The sequence below is a fragment of the Homarus americanus genome, unplaced genomic scaffold, assembly GCF_018991925.1.
Source record: "Homarus americanus isolate GMGI-L3 unplaced genomic scaffold, GMGI_Hamer_2.0 scaffold52512, whole genome shotgun sequence".
Taxonomy (NCBI): Eukaryota; Metazoa; Arthropoda; class Malacostraca; order Decapoda; family Nephropidae; genus Homarus; species Homarus americanus.
Genome location: NW_024735442.1, coordinates 15,597,357 through 15,624,774, shown reverse-complemented (window position 1 = coordinate 15,624,774; position 27,418 = coordinate 15,597,357). Strand labels below are relative to the sequence as shown.

At 41.3% G+C, this 27,418-nt stretch overlaps 1 protein-coding gene across 2 annotated transcripts; it reads left to right on the top strand.

The window, feature by feature from the left end:
• Positions 1–474: 474 nt before the first annotated feature.
• LOC121871066 (doublesex- and mab-3-related transcription factor A2-like) lies at positions 475–27,418 on the top strand. Of its 2 annotated transcripts, none has more exons than XM_042373177.1 (3): positions 475–1,211; positions 14,800–14,935; positions 24,162–27,418. In XM_042373177.1, exons 1-3 carry the CDS (start codon positions 1,014–1,016, stop codon positions 25,181–25,183), a joined length of 1,356 nt encoding a protein of 451 aa, XP_042229111.1. In that variant the 5' UTR covers positions 475–1,013; the 3' UTR covers positions 25,184–27,418. The 2 variants fall into 2 exon arrangements, with proteins under 2 accessions (XP_042229111.1, XP_042229110.1); XM_042373176.1 differs by having other exon boundaries at positions 14,755–14,935.

Here is a 27,418-nt window from a genome sequence, read left to right as displayed (position 1 = left end):
TTTAGATGGCATTTTCCGATTAATAACTCTAGTTCTTGGTCATAATTTCAACACATAATAAGCTTCTTGCGGCTACTGGCAACGGGCTTATCGCGTGGCGAGCGAAAGACAAAGTATCCCCTCCACATCTTTCTTCTTTCCCCTGATTGCCACCCGGGCAGCGGAAACTCTCCACCAATCACCACACGAGTTTCTAGCTCTCAGGAGAAACCGAGCCAATCAGGAGAAAGATAAGCACAAGAGTTGCTACTATTGGCCGGCCTAGCTCTCCCATCCTTGGAAGAAGAAAGACATATGCGAATTCTGCTGTTGCGTTATAATAGAGCTACAAAAAGCTTAAAATTCTTTGTCAAGAGATCTTTTGAAGAGCCTCTCACCCAGAGGAGCTATCTGAAGAAGCCATTATTGTGACAAGGCGAGGACTGAAGTAACTTGTGGGTGGGCGGGATGATTTATTAGGCGATGAAAGCTTCCGACTGCCACACTAACCACAAATTGGTCCACGCGACAGCCGTTCATTCGTCACGCGGACCCTCCACCACCCCTGGGACGGTCAAGGCGTTGGCTACAGGTGCTCGACCTTGGACTAAAGTGTGAACAATGATCGTACTGTCAATGACGTCCCTTTGTGAAACCCATTAGGGAAGTGTCTCCTATGAAAAGTGTTGGAACAATAGTGCTCGAACACTTGACATACCTGTACTAGGACGAGGAAAGCTGGTGGACAAGAAAATTCTGCTCTAGTGAAAAAAGAGAAATATCAGGGGACAGCTTAACGCCCCCTTACTGCTGACAGTGAACGAAGAGGAGAGTTATAACAGTAAAGGATCTGTTGTCTGTTCCCGCTAAGTGTTGACAGTCACCACAGAACATCCCGTAGAGGCTTCAGCGCTGGGTGGACACATCCTAGTCTACCTAACCCGTGTTTCCTCCCTATATATACCCCCACACGAGTCGCCGCAACTTCCTCGCTACTACTGTGAGCGCTTGCGGTAGTGGAGGTGACGGTGGAGATGAATGGCGTGGGCGGTGGCGGGGGACTGGGCTACCCTACCACGGAGAAGGGCGCCCGCAAGCCCAAGTGCGCCCGCTGTCGCAACCACGGCATGATCAGCTGGCTCAAGGGACACAAGCGCCACTGTAAGTTTAAGGACTGTACCTGCGCCCGTTGCAACCTCATAGCCGAGCGTCAGCGCGTCATGGCTGCCCAGGTCAGTGTCTCAGTGTGTTGTCACGAAATAAATGTGTAAAGCTATTTTAAAGTCATTGCTTCAGACAATAATGATCTTGCCATGGATTCTGTCTCATGTCATACTTAGCTCACAGTCATGGGACATTGCCATGTCCGCGTGATGGGCCATTCAAGATCATGACCCCTCGGGTCGTTGTCACAAGTCATCACTCCTCAAGTTATTTACACAGGTATGACTCCTTAGGCCACTGGCACGGGTTCATGGCTTCTCAGATCAGTCATATGTCATATCGTATGTCACTGTCATTGGCCTTTACTGGTCATTTTCACATGACTTCAGGTCATGTTACGACTTATGTCCAAATTTCTATAGGAAGCTAAGGATTTATATATCAATATTTGGTATAATTCCTAAAATCATAGTATATAGAAATAAACCTTTGCCAGTGGCATTAATACTGTGAGCGATGGAATAATTCCAATTTCTACTTAGGGACCGAAATAAGTAATAGGTCATCCCAAGACACTCCCAGTAGATAAAAGTAATAGGCTTGTCCAGTTGTTACTCGGGGCAGAGATTAATTGTCGATCCCAATTATTACACCGGCAGAATACAATAACCTAACCAGATTATTACACACAACAGGAACATGTTAATATTCACTGTAGAGATTGATTAGTGAACCAGGCACAGCTGCAGGGAGTACTATAAGGTTACCTATTTACTACAGGAAGGGAACAATAAGCTGTGTCCGGCAGGGGATAAGTAATAGGCTTCCTTGAACTATTCAAAATCAGATTAAGAAATTATGTTTTTAAAAATCTGTATAAGTACTGCACATTGCTTAGGTAATAGATGAAGTCCACGTACAGTAAGTTTCTTAGGGTGACACTCGCACTCAATGCAGGCGTCGGCCACTCTTCATTAAACAGCTGCTATGGCCTGACGCATCCCTTCAGGATTTTTTTTTTTTTACAGATTCAAAGTTTTATTATTCAGCCTAAAAATGATAACCGTATATAAGAGAATGTATCGTGGAGTATAACAAAGGTTGAACAGACAGCATTATTAATATGACTCTCTTTTAAGTTAATACAATACAGCCATTAATAATATTGTATAAAACTTAATGCACGGGGATCAAGAAATTCGGACGCATAGTGACAGTTTTCTGGGGCACATCAAAAATGTTGCAGTATTCTTTCTCTCTTACCAGACAGGTGGTACATACAGCAGGTGGTGTGTCACCCCTCACCCTCCCCAGGAGCGTAATACACCCATATAGGTTATCCCACTACCTACAAGCGCGCCCGATGGTATACTGTACTCATTTATTGAAGAGTCACCAGGAGAGAACCTAGTTAATAGTTAAAGAATTTATAGGAAAAAACATGGCTTGGAAGTGGTTATTGTAAACGGATTGAATAATTTTTATTAAGTGGTAATATTCGCCTTGCAGTTATGGAGCGCCATGGTCATGGAATGCGACGATCATTATATATTAATCTGCGTTTGGAAATCATGTATGGTGCCTTAATCTCCGCTATGATGTTCCAATTATGTTGAATGACACGGTAGGCTTATGAAACCCATAAGCTACTGTCAACATGGAATGTAAATACAAAGAAAAACAAACGGGTAATAAGATAATAATACTGTATCCCATAAAAAGAAAAATTTGCATATCAGATACCTTAAAGAAAAGTAAGATGAGATGCGTTCCAAGTTCTCGTTGTCATTGTAGAGTTTTGCCATCATCAAGGACATTTTCTTTCATCTAACCATTTACTGTGTCCTCTTACTGCATCACAAGATTATAGTAGATTGTTTAAACTTAACAGAAATTGATTTTTATTTGTTTTTTGTTTTCCCCAGGCCAGTCAGTCTCCGCTTGAGAGGAATATTTTTTACTTTTTATGATGGTTGTCGGTAGTGGTAGTACACTTTTTAAATGTGAAGCTAAATAATAGAACTATTGTATAGTATAATTAAAACTTTAAGTTATAAATAATCGCAAGTTAATAATTAGACTTGTTTTAATCCGTGTGTCAAGTATATAAAATATATGGCATGGAATTATTAATCCTTTTATATAATTATTGATAATTTTGGTATTTGGGTACTATTGCTACTGCCAATAATAATATTAATAATTAGTACAGTGTTTATATATATATATATATATATATATATATATATATATATATATATATATATATATATATATATATATATATATATATATATATGTATATATATATATATATAAACAATTAAAGAGAAACTAAGTCTGATTTTCATGAGATGTAGAAATCCACCTTAAGGTAACTGCTGATTTTATTAGTTTAAGTAGTGTGTTTACATGCCGAGTGACTGACGATGAGTACAATACGTTATCCTGCAGACAAAAGGACTTAACGGCGGGGGGAACAATGAATCTACTTATGTGTGAGTGTTCATATCACGGCTTGTTAGGTCGCCAAGTGCACTAGCTGAGGGAAAACCTTATATATATATATATATATTCTTCTAAGTCACGTGTAGACACTGTAACTCACAGGCGCATCGAGACAGTGCTAATGAGAGACTCTTGGACGGTTGCTGCTCTCCCAAATTCAACAACTACTGTATGTTATATAGATTTAGTTATTTTGTAAATAAAATGGGATGTTTCTGAAATTTGAATTGGTATGTGGTACTCATATCTGGCTCATCATTTTCTTGGAATTCTTCATATCAATCACAAAATGAATTATTACCAAAGTAACAAGTTCATTTTAACAATATAATGCAGTAACATCCATGAATATTTCCATTATAAAATGTTATGTTCTGTTATGAAGTCAGACTATATGGATTTACCTCATTATGTTTTAATATGTTATTAGTACATCATTGATTTTGTGAACATATTTTAGACCGTAGTGAGTTGTTGAGCCACAGAAATACATTATATTAGATAAAATTACATTTTTCTAGATTATACCTAGCTATATATTTTGTCTGTTAATCCTTTGTTTTCATACACACACATACACACACACAGACACACACACACACACACACATATATATATATATATATATATATATATATATATATATATATATATATATATATATAAATTTTTTCATCTATGCCTATAATAAGTTTATTTATATACTGTATGTATACTGTACAGTAAGTCGAATTTCAACACTTCATGCCAATTATGAATTTCAGAGTAGAATTTCCTTTCGTTTGGGTTCATTGGGATTTCATGTGAATAATAAGATTTTCGCTTTGGGTGAGTGTTGAGCGCAGACAGGGGGCACTTGTTGAGCGGCGGCGACTATACCTTGTCCTGAAGCAGCCTCGCCTTAACCCTGCCTTACAGGGGTGTAAGTCTTTATACGATACGGTCAATATTCCTCACATCTAGAGATATAAGAATACATCCAACTTGTTCACTTAAGTTGAAGTAAATTGCGTAAAAAAATCATTACAGGGAGTTTCTTATAATTAGATACATACAGTAGAGAAGGTACAGTACAGGACCTAAGTAAATATTCTCTACCTTACTATGTTCTGGCGTAAGTCTGACGTTTTGATCTTTTTATACAGTATTATGTGAGCAATAGTTCTCATATAATTTTCAATAGATGTTGTTAGGTGTTGATGAAACAAAATTTCTTAATGCAAATAGTAACATTTGTAAGTTGTTTGGTGCTTAAATATTATTATTAGTTAAGACAATATACAGAAAAAAAAAAGGAAATTAATGGTCGCATGGATGGTTAATGCTGGTTAATGGTTAAAGATATATTCAACATCGTTAAAAGTTTCAGTGTAACATTTGTACGTGATATTAACTATGGTGTAGCAGAATTTTTTTTAATATCAATACCACAACTAAATGATGAATAGTGCCAAAGTTACTGTTGCACTTAAACCCATATAGCCGTAAATGTTCGTATGTATCTCAAACCGCGGATATGGTTGAGTTAGACTAATTTAGGTCATGCTGGAGATAGATTTAATTAAACTATAGATTGCATGGTTTAGTTTATGGTCCGGGTGTTAATGAACTCCGAACTTTGAGATGTGTGGTGTGACGTGTTATAGTACTGTGGTCTCTCGTCGCTTCTCGTAGTGTTCGCTGTTCGGCTTCTCCCAGATGATAGTCCACCAATATACCCATTAATACACTTAGTGGGGTATTTTTGGGGATAATGGCAGCATAATGAAGATATCAATATATTTCAGATTTTTTTAAATTCAAACTGATGTGTACAGTGTATGTAATAACGGTCGTGTAGATAAGCATAAAACAAACTCCAAATGAATAGAATGAGTACTAACTTCACTAACGTAACTTAACCTAGCGTAACCGAACCAACCCAATTTTAAAATAATTTGATAATGTTCAAATAAATGGGACGTCTAATATGAACCGTGGTATTTCTTTTAACACTACAATACATAAAACACCAATTTCCATTAATATATCCCAATTTCACACGATTCCGTTTCACTGTAAGACTATACTCTGAACGATTGAACCTGGAGAACATAATACATAATCGATATACTTCATAAAATTTTGTAACAGAAGTATACTCAATGTTCTAGAAAGTACAGAACGAGGACCATCTGTGGAAAGTTTAAACTGGAAGACTAATAACGGAAGCACCACTCAGAGCCTCTGTTTTAATCATGGTATGGGTGTTATAATTATAATGATAATAATAATAATAAAATTCAGTTATAATCAAGAATATAATGATTAATATAAAGTGAAACAATGTATCCAAATTGATAATTACGAGAATTAGCAATAAAATCACTAATAACAGCCAAGCTTAAGAATAATTTGAACATAAAGCAAATTAACACAACACAAAACTGTAAAAGCAGTTCAAAGGTATTTAACATGAATATTAACTACAGCTTATAAACTGTATATTGGACTTAAATTTGGAAGTTTAAACTAATTTCTTTATACTCCGTTCTTAAAGCGTATAAATAATAAATTAAGAAAAGTCTGAGTATATTAAATAGGAAGAACAATGTACAGTATTCTATAAATCCTCACTACCCATGAAACGAAAATGTTTATATTTCTGCCATGCTTGATTACTAGTGTCCATACCTCCGTAACAATACATCAACATTATACAAAGTTGACGGACTGTTTACAAGTGAAGCGACTGAAACATTGATAAACCCCCAAGTATAATTTAGATGATTTTGATGTGCCACTGTATGATAATTTATAGAATAAGATATAACATTTTTTTTCTTCTGTAAAACTCTCACACATTTATATGTATTATTTCTTTGTTGATATCAGTAAAGGTTCTAAAGAAATATTAAATAAGATTAATTGTACATTTGAAAAACTACGAGAATTGAGGAATCATTCAAGCTATAGAGTCGTAATTGAAAAATAATAAGAGGCGATGACACAAGGAAGACCACAAGGATACTCATTCAGATAGACCAGTGCTTATTTCTTCACAAGCACATAAGACCAGGGCGTCAATCTCCTACAGGGCATCAGTAGGCTCCTCTTGTCATCGTCATGGGCATGTGAGTCTTTGTTCAGGGGCGAATAGAAAGTTGCCATTGCTTTCACCTTTAGATGACTGATACGTGCCCGGGTTTCTCTGTGGCTCACTTCATCAGGGTTTCATAAAAGAGACGAGTATGTTTTGGCTTCGTATACGGTATTGTTTAGGTCTTGAATCATCCGTCGTGTGCTGGGCAAGAAAGAGAGACTGGGTGAACAAGAGTAAGGGGAAGATAAACAGAGATAAAGTTTGTTTATAGTAATTAGAAAGAGAAACAAAAAGTTGATGAAGAATGAGAGAAAAACACAAATAAAACGAACAAGTGGAATATAAGAGACAAAGAGAAAGATTATATGAGGGAATGAGATGTAAAGACTTGAAAAGAGGAGAAGAGAGGATGCCACAGTTAACACTAACAACCTTGTACAAGTCTAGCGGGGTCACCTCCTGCTGTTCCACACTGTCCTGCTGCTGTTGCTCTGCCTCTTGATGTCTTGTCCAGGGGGAGGGCAGAGGTGTCCTCGTGGTGGCTGGTTAAAGGTCACGGTTTTCTGTTTTACTATGTTTTGTCGTGAATAGATTTACTAAATCAATTATATTTTATTTTTTTATCTTCGCTTGTATCCATTTCCCTATTTTTCCGGGATGTCCATTTTTTATTTGTGTACTAAAAGCAAAACAAACAATAATAGAAGCGATTGAATCTCTATAAAAATCATCTGAAGATTAGATACTCCAGCCTATTCCATCTGATTAACCCCCCCCCTTAAGCTAACCTAATCAAACACCCAAGTAATGTTAAGATGTTTGATAAATCAGGTGGAATGTGGTGGGGTGCCTAATCTTCAGATGATCCCTTTACACACCCATAATGTAAGACTAACAATCAATAGGAGAATTATATCTAAGTGTTAACCATCATCTCAGCCCTGACCAAACCGAGACGAGAGAATTAATTTAATGCCACACAGCTGCCCGTCTGAAGGTGTTAACACTTACATGGTTAAATGTGTGTGTGTGTGTGTGTGTGTGTGTGTGTGTGTGTGTGTGTGTTCGCCATATGTTGTGTGTCTGTTCTTGCCAGCAGTGAATTAGTGGTGTGGACGTCAGGGTGGTAATGTAGCTGTCTGTTGTGGCGACAGCACCACTCTCACCACCACCTGTGGCCTGATACAGTCACCACCTGGATACACCATCTGAGTCAGGTGTCATTATCTGAAGGAGTAATGTGTCATGATCATTTGAGTCAAGTATCATGATCATTTGTGTCAAGTATCATGATCATTGTGTCAAGTATCATGATCATTTGTGTCAAGTATCATGATCATTTGAGTCAAGTATCATGATCTTTTGTGTCAAGTATCATGATCATTGTGTCAAGTATCATGATCATTTGTGCCAAGTATCATGATCATTGTGTCAAGTATGATGATCATTGTGTCAAGTATCATGATCATTGTGTCAGGTGTCATGATCATTTGAGTCAAGTATCATGATCTTTTGTGTCAAGTATCATGATCTTTTGTGTCAAGTATCATGATCATTGTGTCAAGTATCATGATCATTTGTGCCAAGTATCATGATCATTTGAGTCAAGTATCATGATCTTTTGTGTCAAGTATCATGATCATTGTGTCAAGTATCATGATCATTTGTGCCAAGTATCATGATCATTGTGTCAAGTATGATGATCATTGTGTCAAGTATCATGATCATTGAGTCAGGTGTCATGATCATTTGAGTGGGTAATCCTCCACCAAAATCCCACATCGTCCTCAGTTATTTTTATCAGCTTCTAAGAATTCGGATTAGTTTAGTTTTGAACCTTGATATAAGTAAATACAAAAATTGAAGAAAAATTTAGAATCCAAATACACATGGCATGGGTGATTATGAAAAGTAGTACAGTATAATAGTTCCTTTCCATCATGGCTGTCTAAGTAATGTTTTATGCGCTTCTCTTAAAACAGACAAAATAATTTTCCAGCGTTGCTTTTACTTAACTAGGATATATATATATAGTTTTTAAATGTTTGGTTTGATTTTCACCAAAAGGAAATTAGGAAAATCCAGAGTTTAAGAGAGTTTTATAATAGAACTAATTTGTAGAACATTTCTTGTGGCAATTGTGGGAAAAACTCAATATAGTGAGTTAAAGTCGACAGCGATTTTGATCTTCATAATTACCATAACATGACTGTGGGTTATATTCCTCTCTTCAACGCACTTCCTATTTTATTTTTAAACATTCTGAGATCTTATTATGGATAATAACAAAAATAGTATTAAGGAGTGGAAAACCTTCTTCAATTTCACCTTAACAAAATAAACGTTGGTGGATTTGCAATATGTGAAAAGAAAAACCTTTTTTCACTTTCGTGTTGACATAATTTCCACAACTCAGAAGGCCGTGTGTGAAGAGGAGCGACGGAGCTTGAAATATATTGGTACGACTTATGTGCTAGAGTTTGTGCATTAGTTATTTGAATGAAAAACATAATATATACATTTATATAATTCACAGTCTGTACATCGTTTTCAGGTATAAAAATACAGTAGAAAAGTAATAAATCAATATATTTTGCGTTATTTCTTTAATATTTACTGTTCATTTATCAAAATATGCTTTAACGTGCTCAAAGACCTGCAGAAGTCGACCAAGCGCACGTATAAAAACAACAACGACATTACCATCAAAACAGGAAGATATATTCCTTAATTTTTAGTTGTCAATATTTACTGCAAGAATTAACTTAGTTCACGTGATTGAAGACCTTAGTTGTTGAAGCTATGTACAAAATTACCATTGTTAGTCACGAACTGCTCCATTATTGAAGCATTTTTTTTATAAGTATACATGCTCATTTATACTTGTAACATTTAGGTGATTGAAATGAAATTAATAAAAAATGAAGTGTTCCTTCACACAGAACATTGTAGGTTCTCTTATTATTACTGAGCACAGACGATGAACAATATCTTTTGAGTGCCGGTAGTATCCATATAATTTATTACAATATATTGTACAAAACTTGAAGACATCTCGCCGGTTGTCATCTCTTTCACATTTCTGTTTTATGAAACTTAGCATGTGTAACGATACACAATATCATTAATAAATAAAATTTTTGCCCCCCCCCCCCATGAAAAGTATTTTATTGATGGGTTTGAGCTGTCTTAGGTCCTAATATTGAGAGGCCTCAGCCTGACTTAACCATTAGATGCTTCATTTGTAACGAGCAAGTTTAGCAACGATAGCGCACCCAATTTACATGACATCATAAGGACTATAGAAGTTGATTTTTCATGACTAATGCACAGAAGGATAATGCGTATACATTATTACATTCAATTTCACAATCAAGTCTTATAATTTCTATAAGTAAGAATAAACTTGGAGCAGTGACGGCGGAACAATAACTGGGGCAGGGCCTCTATTTAGCATGAAAAGAAATAAAATGGTTTGACGTTGTCGTTATAAGACATTACTGTGCTTCAACTGCTAAGGTCTTTAAGCGCGAAACAAGATTAGTAATTACATGAGTACATCAGTTGAAAATTACGAAAGATAGAACTCCCTGTTGAGCTCGTGCACGGCTAACACAAATTTACTCCGCGGGGTACAAGGCTATATTAGACTACACAGATGGGGTCTATAAACACACAGTCATATTGGATTACTAAATAAGCCGTGCCGTATGTCATAATGGCCAAGGTGTTAAGATGTCGGGTACACAAATAGTGTTGGTTAGTGGGGAGTGAACTGTATGGCGGGGATCAGTGAGTAACGTACAATGTAGATCAGTGAACAGTGAACACTAAGTGAATTAGAAAAGGACAATATAGGTCAGGAATCAATGAACACTAATTCAGTTGAGTAAGTTCGATAGTTTTGATCATAAAGCAATGTTGTACAGTAAGTCGTTTGGGATTGTATCGTATGGATTAGTGAGTAATAAACAATGTGCTGGACATCAGTAAGGAATGGAGGGTAGGTCATGGAGGGAGAGATACGTACATGATAAAGGCAGACGATGACTACAGCTTTCGCCAAAATTGTCTTTTAATTTCAAACTTATTATCTCTTGCTTTCATTGTCATAAACATCACTTATCGATGAGATGAAGATTATCCCAGTAGTCAGAGCGATATGGCGGTACAGAGAGATATCAAGAAGGTAAAAGTTAAACGTTATTCACGAATATCCCACAAGAAGAAAACCAAATTGCGTTCGACTAGCACATAGAACAGCACTGGCGGATCCATCCGGTATCTATCCATCAGTAACATCAAGCCCGGAAGCTAACAAATGTCGGGCAGTGAGGGAAAGGCGCAAACGTCAAAGGATACGTTACTGGCGGTGAGGTTAAGGATATCAGGTTTCTGCTACTGGATAATGCTACCAGTTTTCACTATTGGCACAGTCATGGTGTAAATAGGACCAACACTGTGGTTTGTGGACAACGCTACAGTTACTCTCTTGTCTTCACCGCCTTTCTAACCAAACTTAGCTGATCGTTACTGACAGTACCAATGATGAAATGTGTAAGAATTTGGTAATCGATCTATATGGGCTATAGTAAGTGTAATGTTAAGTGGTGCACATTATCGGGAGTGTGAGGGTACCAGTAGTGACTACCTTGATTAGCATACTGGTGCAGGAGTGTGCATGACTAGCCTGGTCCATCTTGAGAGTCAAGTAACATTTTAAAATGGCACAATATCGAGGGCGCACGTGTTTATAGAGGAATTAAATGCGTATACTGTAATTTTTAATTGTTTGATTCTTCGGAATGGTTAAAAAAATGACTTAGGTTTCTCGGATGAGGAAAAAAAGAAGTTACAATAATATACAATCAAATCTTCAACTTCACAGCACACAATAAGAAGTTTAGGGTTCTAAGGTGTGAAAAGGAAAGCCTAGTAAACATATATAACAAAAATATGACGGGAAACTGATAACACACACCTGTAAAGTCTTCATTTCACATCATCTGAAGAAATAAGCGTTGCATTTTAATCCAAGTTTCCCCGAATTGTAATACAGTTTCACATAATCATTGAACATATGGAGGAGGTATATGAACGTTCTTTTGAGGCAGTGGTGTTGAATCTGTTTCATACCAATCGTCTGTGTTAGTGTAAGAAGATAAATGATAGTCTATATTGATAAAAGTTCGGATGAGTAGAGAAATTCAAGCTCAGTAACTACTCAGGTCATTAGCGCATTTATAGTAATGTTGTATTGTTTTTCTTTATTGATTGTTGAAAAAAACGCACGTGTTTGTGCGCAGAAGAGAGCTTGTCCATGATATCTGGCACACACACACACACACATATACACACACAAACGAAATGTAACTTAGTAAAATATGTAATCTTTGATATAAGATTAATTTGCCATTTGTTTTTCGTAAACTGACACATACTGTAGAAGGATATGTGATATTCCCCTTTGGCTACTTTATTTACTAACAAGTTTTATTGACATACTCTGTAGCTATATGTAGTATTAACTAGGGGATACTTTCCTTATCAGAAACGAATGTCCAATGACTAATTTTTATCCATACCTTCGTTTTTATAGAGCTAACTGTCGGTCAGCTAACGACGGTCACCCAGCCAAGTCCTCCTGTGGTGGATTCAAAGCGCACGTGCATGTAATTTTAGAACATTGATTGTATCGACCGTTTTAACATCAAGCAAATAACATCAAAGGTTCAGTACACTTTTAGATGTATCGAAGTGTTCGCAGTTAGACCCGCTGAATGATATTGTGTTACTGGTGGATTAGAGGTGTCTCGCGCTGTCAACAGTCCAAGATTAACCCAGCAGATATTGTTTTTTACTGCATTCGTAAACAAGCTTAATTATTTCACAATCAATAAATGGGTAAGATAAAACGAGTACACGTGTTATTTGTTTTACTTCAAGATGGAAAACACTGTTTATCCACCTCACGTATTTTTGTTAGTCTTACATTACGACGAGCATAAAACAAATACTTTACTTTCTTTTTCATTAAGTTTCAGGGTCATACTCTGAAATATAGGAAATGTAAATCTTGCTATAATTTGTTTAAGAAATAGGAAAGAGTTACAGAGGAGGACAAGAAGAAGGGAAGAAGAGGGCGCCAAGATATGAAGTTAACTTGAACAAAGATGATACGAAGGACTCGACCAAAACACATAATGACTCCCGAGAATTAAAAAGCTAGTATATACAACACTTAGAGTACTTTAATGAAGTTAGTGATTCAAAGCTGGTCACTTTTGTTCCTTCGTGCTTTAAATATATTAATTTCTAAAAATATTTTTCTTAATTCTTGGAAAATAAATCGATTCTTTGGAAAATTCTCCACCGAGGTCTTGAAAGCAAGGGCAGCCCAAAACTTGTCGCTATGTTCAGCCACACTTGAAAAATAAAATCATATGTGAACAACATTATGTCTGGTCAGAAGGCGAGCATTAATCCAAAACGTCGTGCCTTGACAATTTTTGATCGGGGTCTTTGAGGGGAAAAAATTCTAGTAGCTTTTCAGTTAAAATTAGGATAATAGCAGGTCGTAACCCGAATTTTTTTTAAACGGTTTATCGGAAAATCCATGTCTGAATATTTGTCCTGAAATAATCCTTGAAGATACTTTTGGGAGGAGCGTTGGAACCAAGGAAGCAGCCAGTGTCGCACAAGATGGCTGGCTGGCGGCGCGTAGGGAATCGATATGCTGCCCTATAGTTTACCCAGGAATATTATATTATATATTTAGATATAAAGTATAATACGGTAATCCAAGTATAATGACAGTATTAGAGATTTCGTGACAACCTAAATCTGAACATAAATGTAACAATTATTTTTTTACCACTTAGGATTGTACAGCACTTGGACCATTTCAGAGGCATGAGGTATTACGAAACCAATATACAACGCCAAATTAATATGTTCAAAAGCTAGAGTGCTCATTAATATGAGCCTACAGCACATACTCGAATATGAACTTGAAGTTTTTTCATCAATGATCCTTGGCTTATGGTATTAGGTTAGGTTAAAATATTTGATTCCCACCAGCAAGAGCTTTAAATTTCAGAATCATCATTTGGCTTTTTTCCCAAGTCAATGCGCTCTAAAATCTACCAATGATTCTCCTTTTCCTTATTTATTTTTCATTACTGACTTTATTCATACAGTCGCTACCGTGTCACATCAGCTCTTAGTTTGTCTTTGCGGGAGGGCTGGGTCGTCATACACCAGCCTCTGTACAAAATTGTGTTCACAGCCACCACCAGGGTCTTAATACATATTCGGTGTATTACAGCAATAAGTGACATGGGATCTGTATACCCCGCTTCTTATGACTCGCACACTATCACATAGTCCTTACTGTTATCACCCCCCACGTCTTTGTAAATTTAAATAGCGAAACATTTACAGAGAGAATATTATAACTTTACACACCCCCTCCGCGCTCTCTCTATTTTCAAGTTTTAATTTGTTATTTAAGAAGAGAAGCTATCTTACTGGTTTAATGGGTATAATCCTTGGGGACAAATCAGATAGATATTTTTATTGACAAGCTTCAGCCAATTAATTAAAGAAAACCCGCTCACCATTATTCTCCCTGCTGAGGCTTAAAGCTTCCAGGGCCATGAGAAAGTTTTGAGTTCCGTATAGCCTTTGGCCCAGGGCGGGTAATGATGGAATGACCAAACCCTACAGATAATTATGGCTATAGATATGAGGATAATTGTGAGTCTATTGTATGTGTATGGACGATATAGCTACATATATCCAGTGTCATGTTTTCTGAACCTGTACTTGTATCTTCTGGCTAATCCGTATCTGGACCTGTACTTGTACTGTACTTATGCCTGTATTATGTACCTATATCCATACATGTACTTATACCTGTATCAATATCTTTGTCTTTATATGTACTTGTACTTGTACTGTACTTCACTTTACACCTATATACTTCTACCTGCAATTATGCTATTTTTCTGATTTTATAGAATCATATGAAAAAATGCAGTAACCTGGGCGATGACTTCCTGCAGGTGGCACTGAAGAGGCAGCAGGCGGCAGAGGACGCTATCGCCATGACCTTCAGGGTGGCCGCCACTGGCACCACCTGCCCATTTCTACCCCAGGGACCCATCTTTGGACTCCCCGTCACAGAACCTCAAGTCAAAGGTAAAGATAATTCGCTGCTTTATTTCCCTAACGTGAAGGTAATTGACCCTTGACTCCCCCAGGTAAAAATAATTGACCTCTGACTCCTCCACATGAAGGTAATTGACCCCTCGCTCCTTCAGGTAAAAATAATTGATCCCCGACTAGCCTCACCTGTACTGGGGTAAAGGTAACTTAGAAATATCAGTTTGAGAGATAAAGGTAATTCACCATCACCTGAAGTAAAGGTAACTCCGTCTCAGAACTTATGTTAATCTACACATACTGTACCCGCCAGGGGATCACCTGAAGATTGGCCACCTTAGCTTATTTGAATATTTCACTGGAAGATTAGACTCCCTGGCTTATTTCACCGGAAGTTAATGCACCCTAACGCTAACCTAACACCCCCAGGTAACGTTATGCTTAAGCTTCAGGTGAAATAAACTGGGTGTCTGATTTTCAGGTGATCCGCAATAAACCACAAAGACGATCAGAAGAACAATGATTACTCCTTCCATATCCCTCGTCGGGGAAAGATGTCAACAATCAGACCTACGACACCATACACCATATTTAACCTACACAATACCTAACCACGTCTCAGGTCCTCGTGTTGACGCAGATAAAGATAGAACTGTGTGTTAGTGATGGTGATGGGGACATGTTTGTCATCATAATAAGGATATTAATGAAGCTGGTGATGGAAGAGCTTTGTAGTTGAAACACTGACAGAGACACGACCATACTGACGAGGATGATGTAAATAGGATGATGATGATAATGATGATGATGAACAAATCTTGATAATTTAAGTAAATACGAGATTATAAGCATAACACTATCTGGTCAAAGGTTATTTCTCTCCATAAAGTCAGTTAATATATTCTATTCACCATTACTTACGGTAAAAAACATTAACGTACGAACTTTTCAGAGTACGGAGCCTGGTAGTAATAGATTTTATGCAGTCCTGTACACACACCATCGTTCACATCGGCGACAGTGGCCTCAGTGTGAGCGCCTTAACTGATTTTCTTCAAACTCGTCAGTGACATTGATCCTTGTATAAGAGCTCGGACGAGTTTGATAACAGGCGTGATTAGATTATTTTAACCAGGGACTATTCACTATAAAGTCGCTTGAGTCACGGAACTTATCAATTTAACATATTTAAACAAAATCAAGCTTCATCATATTTATTCAAGCATAAACTAACCTACTTTTACATCAAGTGATCTAACCTAACCTAACCCTACCTAACCTAACCTAACGTAAATTGGGTTAGGCTACTCTGTTGATTTTTTCGTTCCGCTGCACCTTGTATGGTTGGGAGAAAATCATACCACCTCGGGCTCTTGTACTTAATATTTACCATTCCTGAAGTTGCTCGCTGGCAGTGTCCCTGTGACCACCTTGAGACACCTTCACAGATCAGTTACTTATAGTTGTTGATGCTGAGGAGGTGTTTCTTGTGTTCTTCGTCCCAGGTGTCGAGTGAGAGCATGAACACACACTATAGACTTGTGAATATAGAGTTTGTTGTGATGCGTTCGTGTGGGGATGGGCAGTGTGTGAGTGTGTGTTCTTCTAATATCTTGAGCTACATAGAACAATTTGGAACACATGGCTCAGGGTCTTAAGAAATAGTGCGCTCCTCAAGACTGATCAAACAGAGGTGTATGCTTTCATAACCTCAGTGGGATTACTACTGAAGTTATAAAGGGATATAATAAGTTGAGCTTTTCTTCCGAATTTATTAGGAACAGTAAGTGGGATATTCCAGCAATTTATTGTTATTATTATTATTATTATAATTATTATTAAACCAATCTATTTATTCAGGAATGTCTTAATATTGATAAAGAGGGAGAGATAGATGTAATTCTTCCCGCATCTTCACGCTGTACCGAAATTTGGGCATCTACAGTAGACCCTCCTTATCCCCGAGACTAACGTTTTAAAAGACTGTCTCCAGGCGCATTAGTCTCATGTTGTGAAAATGTCAGAGGCTATTGTCTTACTCTCTGTGATAACTTTACCTTTAAAACCCTCACTATTCTCCAGCACAGCAGCTTGGTGGTTATTTTGTGTCCAGCCTTGTAAAACGTTGATGTGTGGGCGTGTGTTAGTGTTGGTGTGTGTGTGTGTGTTTGTATTGGTGTGTGGGCGTGTGTTAGTGTTGGTGTGTTGGTGTGTGGGCGTGTGTTAGTGTTGGTGCGTGGGCGTGGTTATTGTTGGTGTGTGGGCGTGTTAGCGTTGGTGTGTGGGCGTGTGTTAGTGTTGGTGTGTGGGCGTGTTAGCGTTGGTGTGTGTGGTGTGTGTTAGCGTTGGTGTGTGGCGTGTTAGTGTTGGTGTGGGCGTGTTAGTGTTGGTGTGTGGGCGTGTGTTAGTAAGCAGTGTGGGCGTGTGTTAGTGTTGGTGTGTGGGCGTGTGTTATTGTTGTGTGGGCGTGTGTTAGTGTTGCGTGTAGGCGTGTGTTATTGTTGGTGTGGGCGTGCGTTAGTGTTGGTGTGTTGGTGTGTGGTGTGTGTTAGCGTTGGTGTGTGGGCGTGTTAGTTGGTGTGTGGGCGTGTGTTAGTGTTGGTGTGTAGGCGTGTGTTATTGTTGGTGTGTGGGCGTGTGTTAGTGTTGGTGTTGCTGTGCGGGGCGTGTGTTAGTGTTGCTGGTGTGTGGGCGTGTTAGTGTTGGTGTGTGGGCGTAAGCAGGGTGTTGGTAGGCGTGTGTTATTGCTGGTGTGTGGGCGTGTGTTAGTGTTGGTGTGTTGGTGTGTGGGTGTGTGTTAGTGTTGTTGTGTGGGCGTGTGTTAGTGTTGGTGTGTGGGCGTGTGTTTGTGTTGGTGTGTGTGTGTGTTGGGGTGTTGGTGTGGGCGTGTGGTTAGTGTTGGTGTGTGGGCGTGTGTTAGCGTTGGTGTGTGGGCGTGTGTTAGTGTTGGTGTGGGCGTGTAAGCAGTGTTGGTGTGTAGGCGTGTTATTGTTGGTGCAGGGGCGTGTGTTAGTGTTGGTGTGTTGGTGTGTGTGGGTGTAAGAAGTGTTGGTGTGTGGGCGTGTTAGTGCTGGCGGTAGGCGGTGTTATTGCTGGTGTGTGGGCGTGCGGTGCTGGTGTGTTGCGTGTGGCGTGTGTTAGTGTTGGTGTGTTGGTGTGTGTGTGTGTGTTAGTGTTGGTGCGGGTGTGTGTTAGGCTGGTGTGTGGGCGGTGTTAGTGCTGGTGTGTGGGCGTGTTATTGTTGTGTGTGTGTGTTAGTGTTGGCGTGTATGTGTTAGTGTTGGTGTGTATGTGTTAGTGTTGGTGTGTGGGCGTGTTAGTGTTGGTGTGGTTATGTGGGTGTGTTATGTTGGTGTATGTGTGTTAGTGTTGGTGTGTAGGCGTGTTATTGTTGGTGTGTGTGTGGGCGATAAATAGTGTTGGTGTGTGGGCGTGTATGTGTGTGTGTGTTTGTATTGGTGTGTGGGCGTGTGTTAGGAGTTGGTGTCTGGGCCTGTGTTAGTGTTGGTGTATGTGTGTTGTTGGTGTGTGGGCGTGTGTTAGTAAGTATGGTGTGTGGTGTGTGTTAGTGTTGGTGTGTGGGTGTGTGTTAGTAAGTTGGTGTGTGGGTGTGTGTTAGTGTTGGTGTGTGGGTGTGTGTGTTAGTGTTGGTGTGTATGTATGTTAGTGTTGGTGTGTGGGCGTGTGTTAGTGTTGGTGTGTGTGTGTGTGTTATTGTTGGTGTGTGTGTGTGCTTAGTGCTGGTGTGTGGGGCGTGTGTTAGTGTTGGTGTGTGGTTGTGTGGTTATTGTTGGTGTGTGGGCGTGTGTTGTTGGTGTATGTGTGTTATGTTGGTGTGTGGGCGTGTGTTAGTGTTGGTGTGTGGGTGTTGGTGTTGGTGAGGGTGTTAGTGTTGGTGTGTGGGCGTGTGTTAGTGTTGGTGTGGGGCGTGTTAGTGTTGGTGTGTGGTGTGTGTTAGTTTGTGGTGTGTTGGGCGTGTGTTATGTTGGTGAGGTGTTGGTGTTGGTGAGTGTTAGTGTTGTGTGTTAGTGCGTGTGTGTGTAGTGTTGGTGGGTGTGTTGTGTAAAGTTGTGTGTGGGGTGTGTTAGTGTTGGTGTGGTCGTGTTAGTGTTAGTGTGTGTGGGTGTTAGTGTTAGTGTTGGTGTGTAGTGTTTTAGTGTTGGTGTGTGGGGTGTGTTAGTGTTGGTGTGTGGTGTGAGTGTTGGTGTGTGTGGTGTTGTGTGTGTGTTGGTGTTGGTGTTGGTGTTGTTGTTGTGTTGGTGTGGGGTGTTAGTGTTGGTGTGTGGGTGTGTGTTAGTGTTGGTGTGTGGTGGTGTTGGTGAGTGTGTTGTGTTAGTGTTGGTGTGTGGGGTGTTTAGTGTTGGTGTGTGGGCTGTGTGTTAGTGTTGGTGTGTGGGTGTTGGTGTGTGAGTGTTGTGTGTGGGTGTGTTATAAGTGTTGGTGTTAGTGTTGGTGTGTGTTGGTGTTGGTGTTGGTGTGTTAGTGTTGGTGAGGTGTGTTAGTGTTGGTGTGTGGGTGTGTTATGTTGGTGTGTGGGCGTGTTAGTGTTTGGTGTGTGGGTGTGTGTTAGTGTTGGTGTGTGAGTGTGTTAGTGCTGGTGTGTGGGTGTGTGTGTTATGTTGGTGTGTGGGCGTGTGTTAGTGTTGGGTGTGTGGGCGTGTAAGGAAGCAGGTGGTTGTGTGTTATTGTTGGTGTGTGGGTGTGTTAGTGTTGGTGTGTGGGTGTGTGTGTTAGTGTTGGTGTGTGGGTAAAAGTTAGTGTTGGTGTGTGTGGGTGTGTGTTATGTTGGTGTGGGTGTGTGTTAGTGTTGGTGTGGGCGTGTAAGTTAGTAAGCAGGTGGGCGTGTGTTAGTGTTGTTATGTGGGCGTGTGTTAGTGTTGGTGTGTGTGTGTGTGTTAGTGTTGGTGTGTGGGGTGTGTGTTAGTGTTGGTGTGTGGGGTGTGTGTGTTAGTGTTGAAAAGGGGTGTGTGTTATGTTGGTGTGTGGGTGTGTGTTAGTGTTGGTGTGTGTGGGTGTGTGTTAGTAAGTTGTGTGTGTGGGGTGTGTTAGTGTTGGTGTGTGGGCGTGTGTTAGTGTTGGTGTGTGTTAGTGTTGGTGTGTGGGTGTGTGTTAGTGTGTGTTAGTGTGTGTGTGTGTGTGTGTGTGTGTCGAGCAGTGGTCCTCCTGACCCTGCTATATGGTAGCGAGACATGGGTCACATACAGGAGGCACCTTAAGGTACTTGAAAACTTTCACCAACATAGTTTACGTTCCATTCACCGAGTTCACTGGGAAGATAAGAGAACAAATGCTAGTATTCTTGCTGACACCAACTGTAGGAGCATCGAGGCTACCATTATCCATGAACAACTACGTTGGACTGGCCATGTTACCCGCATGGACGACAGTAGACTGCCAAAGCAGCTACTTCACAGTCACTTAACGAATAGTAAACGTAACGCTGGCGGGCAACTGAAAAGGAATAAGGATAGTCTTAAGACAAACCTGAAAGTGCCAAATCGACCCCCTCACCTGGGAGTCGATTACTCCACATCGTAACGCTTGGAGGAACACCACACGAAAAGGTGTCAATACTTTCGAGTTAGCCCGACTGCAAACCGAGGCAGACAAGCGCCAACGCCGGAAAGACGCTGCCACCGCCCCTCCCGCACTCGATGTAGCCCTCCACATGTGCTACATCTGTGAACGACTCTGCCAGTCCCGTATCAGCCACTTTAGTCACCTCAAAACTCACCAATGAAGGTAACAGCCCTAATAACTCATACCATTGTATCATAGTTGGATTATCGTCATACTCGATTCCGAGTGGCAGCAAAGTAGTAGTAGTATGTGTGTGTGTGTTTGTGTATGTATGGTGTGTGTGTGTGTGTGTGTGTGTGTGTGTGTGTGTGTGTGTGTGTGTGTGTGTGGTGTGTGTGTGTGTGTGTGTGTGTGTGTGTGTGTGTGTGTGTGTGTGTGTGTGTGTGTGTGTGTGTGTTGTGTGTGTGTGTGTGTGTGTGTGTGTGCGTGTGTGTGTGCCAGATTGAGGGGCTATGCTCACACCAGTGTATGTGGTTAGCTCACACAGTCAGTCGTATGGTGGCTCACACCCAGTCGTATCGTATATACATCAGCTCCTCACAGTCACCCTGTCGTATGGTTAGGTCACCCCTTGTCGTATGGTTAGCTCACACCACAGTCACCCTTGTGTATGGTTAGCTCACCACAGTCACCTCGTATGGTTAGCTCACACACACAGTCGTCGTATGGTTAGCTCACAGCACAGTCACCCTTGTCGTATGGTTGGCTCACAGCACAGTCACCCTTGTCGTATGGTTAGCTCAAGTGCACTGTCGTATGGTTAGCTCACACAACAGTCACCCCGTATGGTTAGCACACAGTCTTGTCGTATGGTTAGCTCACAACACAAGTCACCCTTGTCGTATGGTTAGCTCACAACACAGTCACCCTTGTCGTATGGTTAGCTCACAACACAGTCACCCTTGTCGTATGGTTAGCTCACAACACAGTCACCCTTGTCGTATGGTTAGCTCACAACACAGTCACCCTTGTCGTATGGTTAGCTCACACCACAGTCACCCTTGTCGTATGGTTAGCTCACAACACAGTCACCCTTGTCGTATGGTTAGCTCACAACACAGTCATCCTTGTCGTATGGTTAACTCACAACACAGTCACCCTTGTCGCTCACAACACAGTCACCCTTGTCGTATGGTTAGCTCACAACACAGTCACCCTTGTCGTATGGTTAGCTCACAACACAGTCACCCTTGTCGTATGGTTAGCTCACAACACAGTCACCCTTGTCGTATGGTTAGCTCACAACATAGTCACCCTTGTCGTATGGTTAGCTCACAACACAGTCACCCTTGTCGTATGGTTAGCTCACAACACAGTCATCCTTACCACGAGGTTGTCTGCAGACTCAGGACGCGTCTTGTCTAATAAGACCACTAAGTGACACCTTCCCGTGGTGTGTTGAGCCCAGTGTTTGTTTGTATCACACGCCCCGGGGTAGGAGAGGTGGGTGTTGTACAGGGAGGGCGGGAGAGGTGGGTGTTGTACAGGGAGGGTAGGAGAGGTGGGTGTTGTGCAGGGAGGGTAGGAGAGGTGGGTGTTGTACAAGGGGAGGAGCAGGAGAGGTGGGTGTTGTACAGGAGAGGTGGGTGTTGTACAGGGAGGGCGGGAGAGGTGGGTGTTGTACAGGGAGGGTAGGAGAGGTGGGTGTTGTGCAGGGAGGGTGGGAGAGGTGGGTGTTGTACAGGGAGGGTGGGAGAGGTGGGTGTTTTGTGCAGGGGAGAGATAGAGCATTGTGAGGGGGAGGTGGAAGATGATGGTGGATGCTGGCTAAGAGTGACGTGGGAGTAAGGAGGAGTGGGGGTGTATGATCCAAGGGAGGCACATGGGGGGGGGGCACCTGAAGTTACCTGGTGGGAGGAAGTGTTGGAGAATTCATCATCTCTGTTGCTCTTACTAATTTTCTCTCCTTTTTTTTTCTCACTCGTTTTCTGTTTTGTTTTTATTCCAGCTCCTCTATCTCCCGTTAACGTGGTTGTTGCGGTTCAGAGAGGATGTCTCTCTTATTCACCTTTCCTGTCCTTTTTATTTTCTCCCTCCTGTCTCTTATCTTCCTGTCTTCTCTTTCTCGATTTCTCCCCTTTCCTCATCATGCTTTCGTTTCCACGGTAGTTACTTGAGTAAAGAGTTTATTTTCTTCATTTATTACCTACCCCATTCCTTCTCTTCGTTGTTCTCTCTCTCCATTTTCTTTTGCTCCTGTATCTGTTGTAATTAGTGTAGCTCAATCATGTTTTATCCATTCCTCTTCCCTTTCCTCTTCGTTATATTCTCTTACTTCATCCGTTCCTTCCCATTCTCTTTCACTCCCCGTGTTCTGCTCCCCGTCTCTGGTAGTTACTGTAGCGCGGGGATGTTTTTCTAAAATGTTCGCCACTTACACTTTGCCAGCCACTAATGGAGGCTTCCGGGGGTAACACAAGCCTAACCCCTCGTCCATCTAGGGGAGGAAATCCTGCTAAGTTCACGGGTAAAAACGCCTCCAGGCAGGGGTGTAACATGAGCCAGGCGGGAGGTGGAAGGGTGTTTGTGTACGGCAGCTGGGTCATGTTGCCCCGAGATCGCCCGCGCCGCCCAGTTTATACCTATCAGCTGGCTCGCCTACCATGGTGGTCCCTGTCCCTGCTTCTCGCACGCCTGCAACCCACTACGTTCACACGCCCACACGTTCACACGCCCACACGTTCACACGTCCACACGTTCACACGACCATGGTTATGCTGTTTCGTGTGTCGTGTAATTCATTTTTCCGTCAAGCTCGATTGTTATGGGTGTAAACATAAGCTCTGTTTCAGGCACCTGTAGTTTGTTTTTCATTGTTTGCACAGTTTTACGCTCATACATGCTATGTTTCATGAACACACACACACACACACACCGCATCACCTCACCCACAATGTCTCACGCCCACAGTCTCAAGCATACCCCTCCTCACACACACATATTCAATGCCACAATATCCTGACCACTGGGGTTAGTTATACACACCCTTTGTGACCTCTACTCTGTAATCCTTTTGTGCTACCGCACACAGGAGGGGTATGGGATGCACAATAAACTAGCAAGTGTAAGTGGTAAAATTAAAAAAATAGCACACACACACACACACACACACACACACACACACACGCACACACACTGGACTGGTCTACCTGTACGTCTGTCCAAGGTGTAAACGAGTTGTTCAGAACACATTGAGACAGTCGCCATCTACTGCACTAGGCTGCCTTATGTAAGCCCCTCGGACGATTTTAATCACCCATCATTTTCCCCTTCAATTAGAGAGTCCTGGCCTTCTTGTGTGAAGATGTTTGGGGAATCGGGGTATTAACGGTTTTCTTGGGCTACTTAGCTGTTTACTATTGTTTATATAGATGTACAGTGCTGTTTATGTCGGGACGGGGCGGCCGAATGGATACAGGACTGTCCTCAGGATAGCGGGTTTTGTCCCGGGGTATCCTCCGGTCACCCAACTGTAAATTAGTGCCTAACATATTGACACTGTTCCTTTTGGGGCGTCAGGCCTGTAGTACTCGCTTTCACTTAATTGTACATGGTGAACCAAATGAGAATGTGTATGACAGTTTTACTGTATAATAATTCATAAATCTATTCGCTGCAAGTATTTGAAAGAGCCAGTTACCACGTCACTGCTCCTGACTCATGAAGTTCTTTTCCTCCACAGATGGTGATATTTGTCTCGAGGACGAGTCAAGGAGCGAGGTGAGCGTGGCCTCTCCCGGCACAGTGATCACATCTCCGGCCATGTCTCCCACCTCCACCTCCGGTGTAACGCCAATCGAGGACGACCCCTCCCACACCCCGCCGCGCTTGTCCTCTCACTCTTCTCCTCACATGTCGGCACACACTTCGCCCCATATTTCGGCCCACACCTCACCCCACATCACCTCACACAGTGGGTCTTCACAGCCCCCTAGTGAATCACAGCAGGAGCTGCCGCCCGCGACAATACCGACCCAGGGGGAGGTTCGGTCCCCGACCTCTGAGAGCCAGAGTGCAAGTGAGGGCCCCGGGGAGGCCCAGCCCAGCCGAGATGCTATCATGGAGTGCCAGAGCCCGATGGAGGCTCGGAAGGAAGACCCAACCAGCCTGGAGGGTATCGACATATTGATGAGGATCTTCCCTAGCGAGCGTCGTGGGGTGCTGGAGTTGGTGTTGACTGGGTGTGGCGGGGACCTCCTACGAGCCATCGAGCACTTCCTCTCAGTGGGAGAGGCGCTTCGCCGCCCGCCAGCTGGCATCACGGTGCACCGTCCATCAGAACACCCTTCCCGCCCACTCTCGCCGCCCAAACCTAGTCTTGGAAGCGCCAAGTCTGCCTTTACACCCTTAGCCAGCAGTGGATTACCGCCGCCCGCCCACCAGAGCTCCTACTTGGGTGGACTGCCTCGCGTTCCCTTGTATGGGGAGTCCCGTTTCGCCCCTCCACTCCTGCCCCTCTCTTACCCCCACCTGTTGCCCCCTCTCCTGCCCGTGCTACCTCCGCTACCCCTCCACCGCCACTATCACCACGACTCCTCCCCTGACCCTGCCGACCTGCGTGACTCCGACCTTGCACGTGCCCGGGACCACCTACAGGAATACTCCATGCGACATGACCTCCTTGGCCGCCCAGAACTACGCCTGAATCTGGACCTCCGACCAGATCTCCGCCTCCGCTCTCCCGCCGCCGAGGACAGCGCATGAGCCGCCATGTAACACTGCTTTACCATACTCGTATTTATAATTTGGTTACTCTTAAAACCCAGTGACTCATCTTATACTTAACGATGTATCACAATTGATTTTTACGGTACAGAAATGCTTCAAAGGTGCTCGCCAAGATCCTGCAGTGTTCTGCGTGTAGATACTGTGATCAGATCAAGGTAACCTTGTCCTAGGGAGCGTCAGAGAAAACATAATACCAGTACAGTATATAAAACATAAACCCTATTTTAATAATAACTCCTGTAAGAAGATCAGGATGTTGTCCATTTTGTGGCATATAATAATTTTCGGTTTATTAAAGAGAATTATATGTCTCCACGGTGTCAGCATGTAACATTTCTGGTGATTTTTGTAAATAAAGTCGGACACAGTAAGTGGAAAATTGTGCTGTGGGTGGTGGTTGGGTCACCCATGCGTCATACGAGGATTTCACATTATTTACAATATTACCTATAGTAATGAACAGCCAAAAGAACCTTACATAGACATTTTCTTTAAAATAGAAAGTCAAGCTACTGTGACTTTCATGTCGCCTTTGCCAACAGCTGATGGTCCACTGGCTGCAGTACTGTGGTTGTTCACAGAAGCCATAACCACCGCAGAAAATATTGTGACATCGTCTGATTCACACTCTTTATAAGACAGTGAGTTTATGTTTACTGTAGAACACACAGTACATGGTCCCCCTCAAGACTTACCCAGTAACGTAATCCTGCTCCCTGTTACCCACCCCTGGAAAGATGTAATAAAACTGACAATCGGGATCCACGTCACACGAACCTTCATAATTGTTTTATGCCTACATTGTAGACTCACAGATTGGAAATACGGAAAACAAAACATTAAGAATATGGCAGTAGTTGTGGGTGTACCCGGTGTCAGCAAAAACACCTGTGTAAGTATTCATCTCAAAGTTTATTGGATATCTTGTAACGTTAAAATTAATCCCTTACCGAATGACGACTTTGATATAACTATATTAATTATTTGTTGTCAGATGGATATCCTTACATGTATCTCGGGCGCGTCTCACTAGGCTCCACTTCTGCCGCCCTGTGTTACACAGGACGCTCACTGTTTTGGTTCCTCATCGCATTTCTCTTATCTCAAGTATTAACTAACGAGCATACCGTTACTATTTTTTGCATGTTAAACCTTTATTTTAACATACAAAATTTCCACACTAGACTTCAATGGAGTGTAAAATGAATTAAAGTGTAAAATGTCACATGTGGTTGGTGAGTAACTCTCACAGGAACCAAAGGCGATTAAACTGGTCATAATGACTGTTCGTTAGTAATAACATAAATGATAGAACAATATGTCCTCCACTGATACATTATACATTATCTTATAAGGAAAAGGTCACTGGAGTTTGTCGACTTGGGAAACTCTTCTTTATTTAAGGATCTATCAATTAAAGGTGATTTCAAAATGAGAACCCAAACACTTTAACCCGTTGAATGGACTCCTAATAGACCAATTTCTTAAGTCCACAAGTAAGTAGCACTGATGGTTTATTGATATTGATATTGAAACAGTTTATTTAGTCAGAAAAACACAGATACAGTCGACAATAATAACAATACTGCCATGACTGAGTAAAGAATGAAGACGTGTGGTCCTTCGACTGGGTGTATCAGAATCAAACCACAAACAAATATCAACAATATTGGAATAAGTCCGACAATATTTATTCTTGTTACCAGAGTCAATTTACGATATCATCCACTTGAAATATATATAATTCATACACCAGGATAAGGAATACATTTGTTAATATTTTTGTCAATGGTAGGATAAAGATCATGAAAAGGTCCTGATGAGACATTATGAACCCATGATCCGACGAACCTCATGACACCTATTGGTCTCGACACACCATCCAAGTGTAATGGAAGACAGGAGACTGAATCTTATTTCCAAATCTAATAGGTAGTGAAATATATAATTATGTATTCAAGGTGCTTTAAATATTATATTTTATTTGTTATGTAATTTTCTGTAGCAAGCGGACCATTATTAAAAGCCAGGGAAATCACACCAAGTAAACCTAATTACGACAATATGTGTAGATTTAAGATGATTATAATTCTTAATCCCCTGTTTGTTAACTACATGTGATTTCTTACTATATAATGATTGTTATATGTCGTACAACTATTTCCTATTTGTATCATAGCTAGATGGATAATGTGGCAGAGATCAACAATA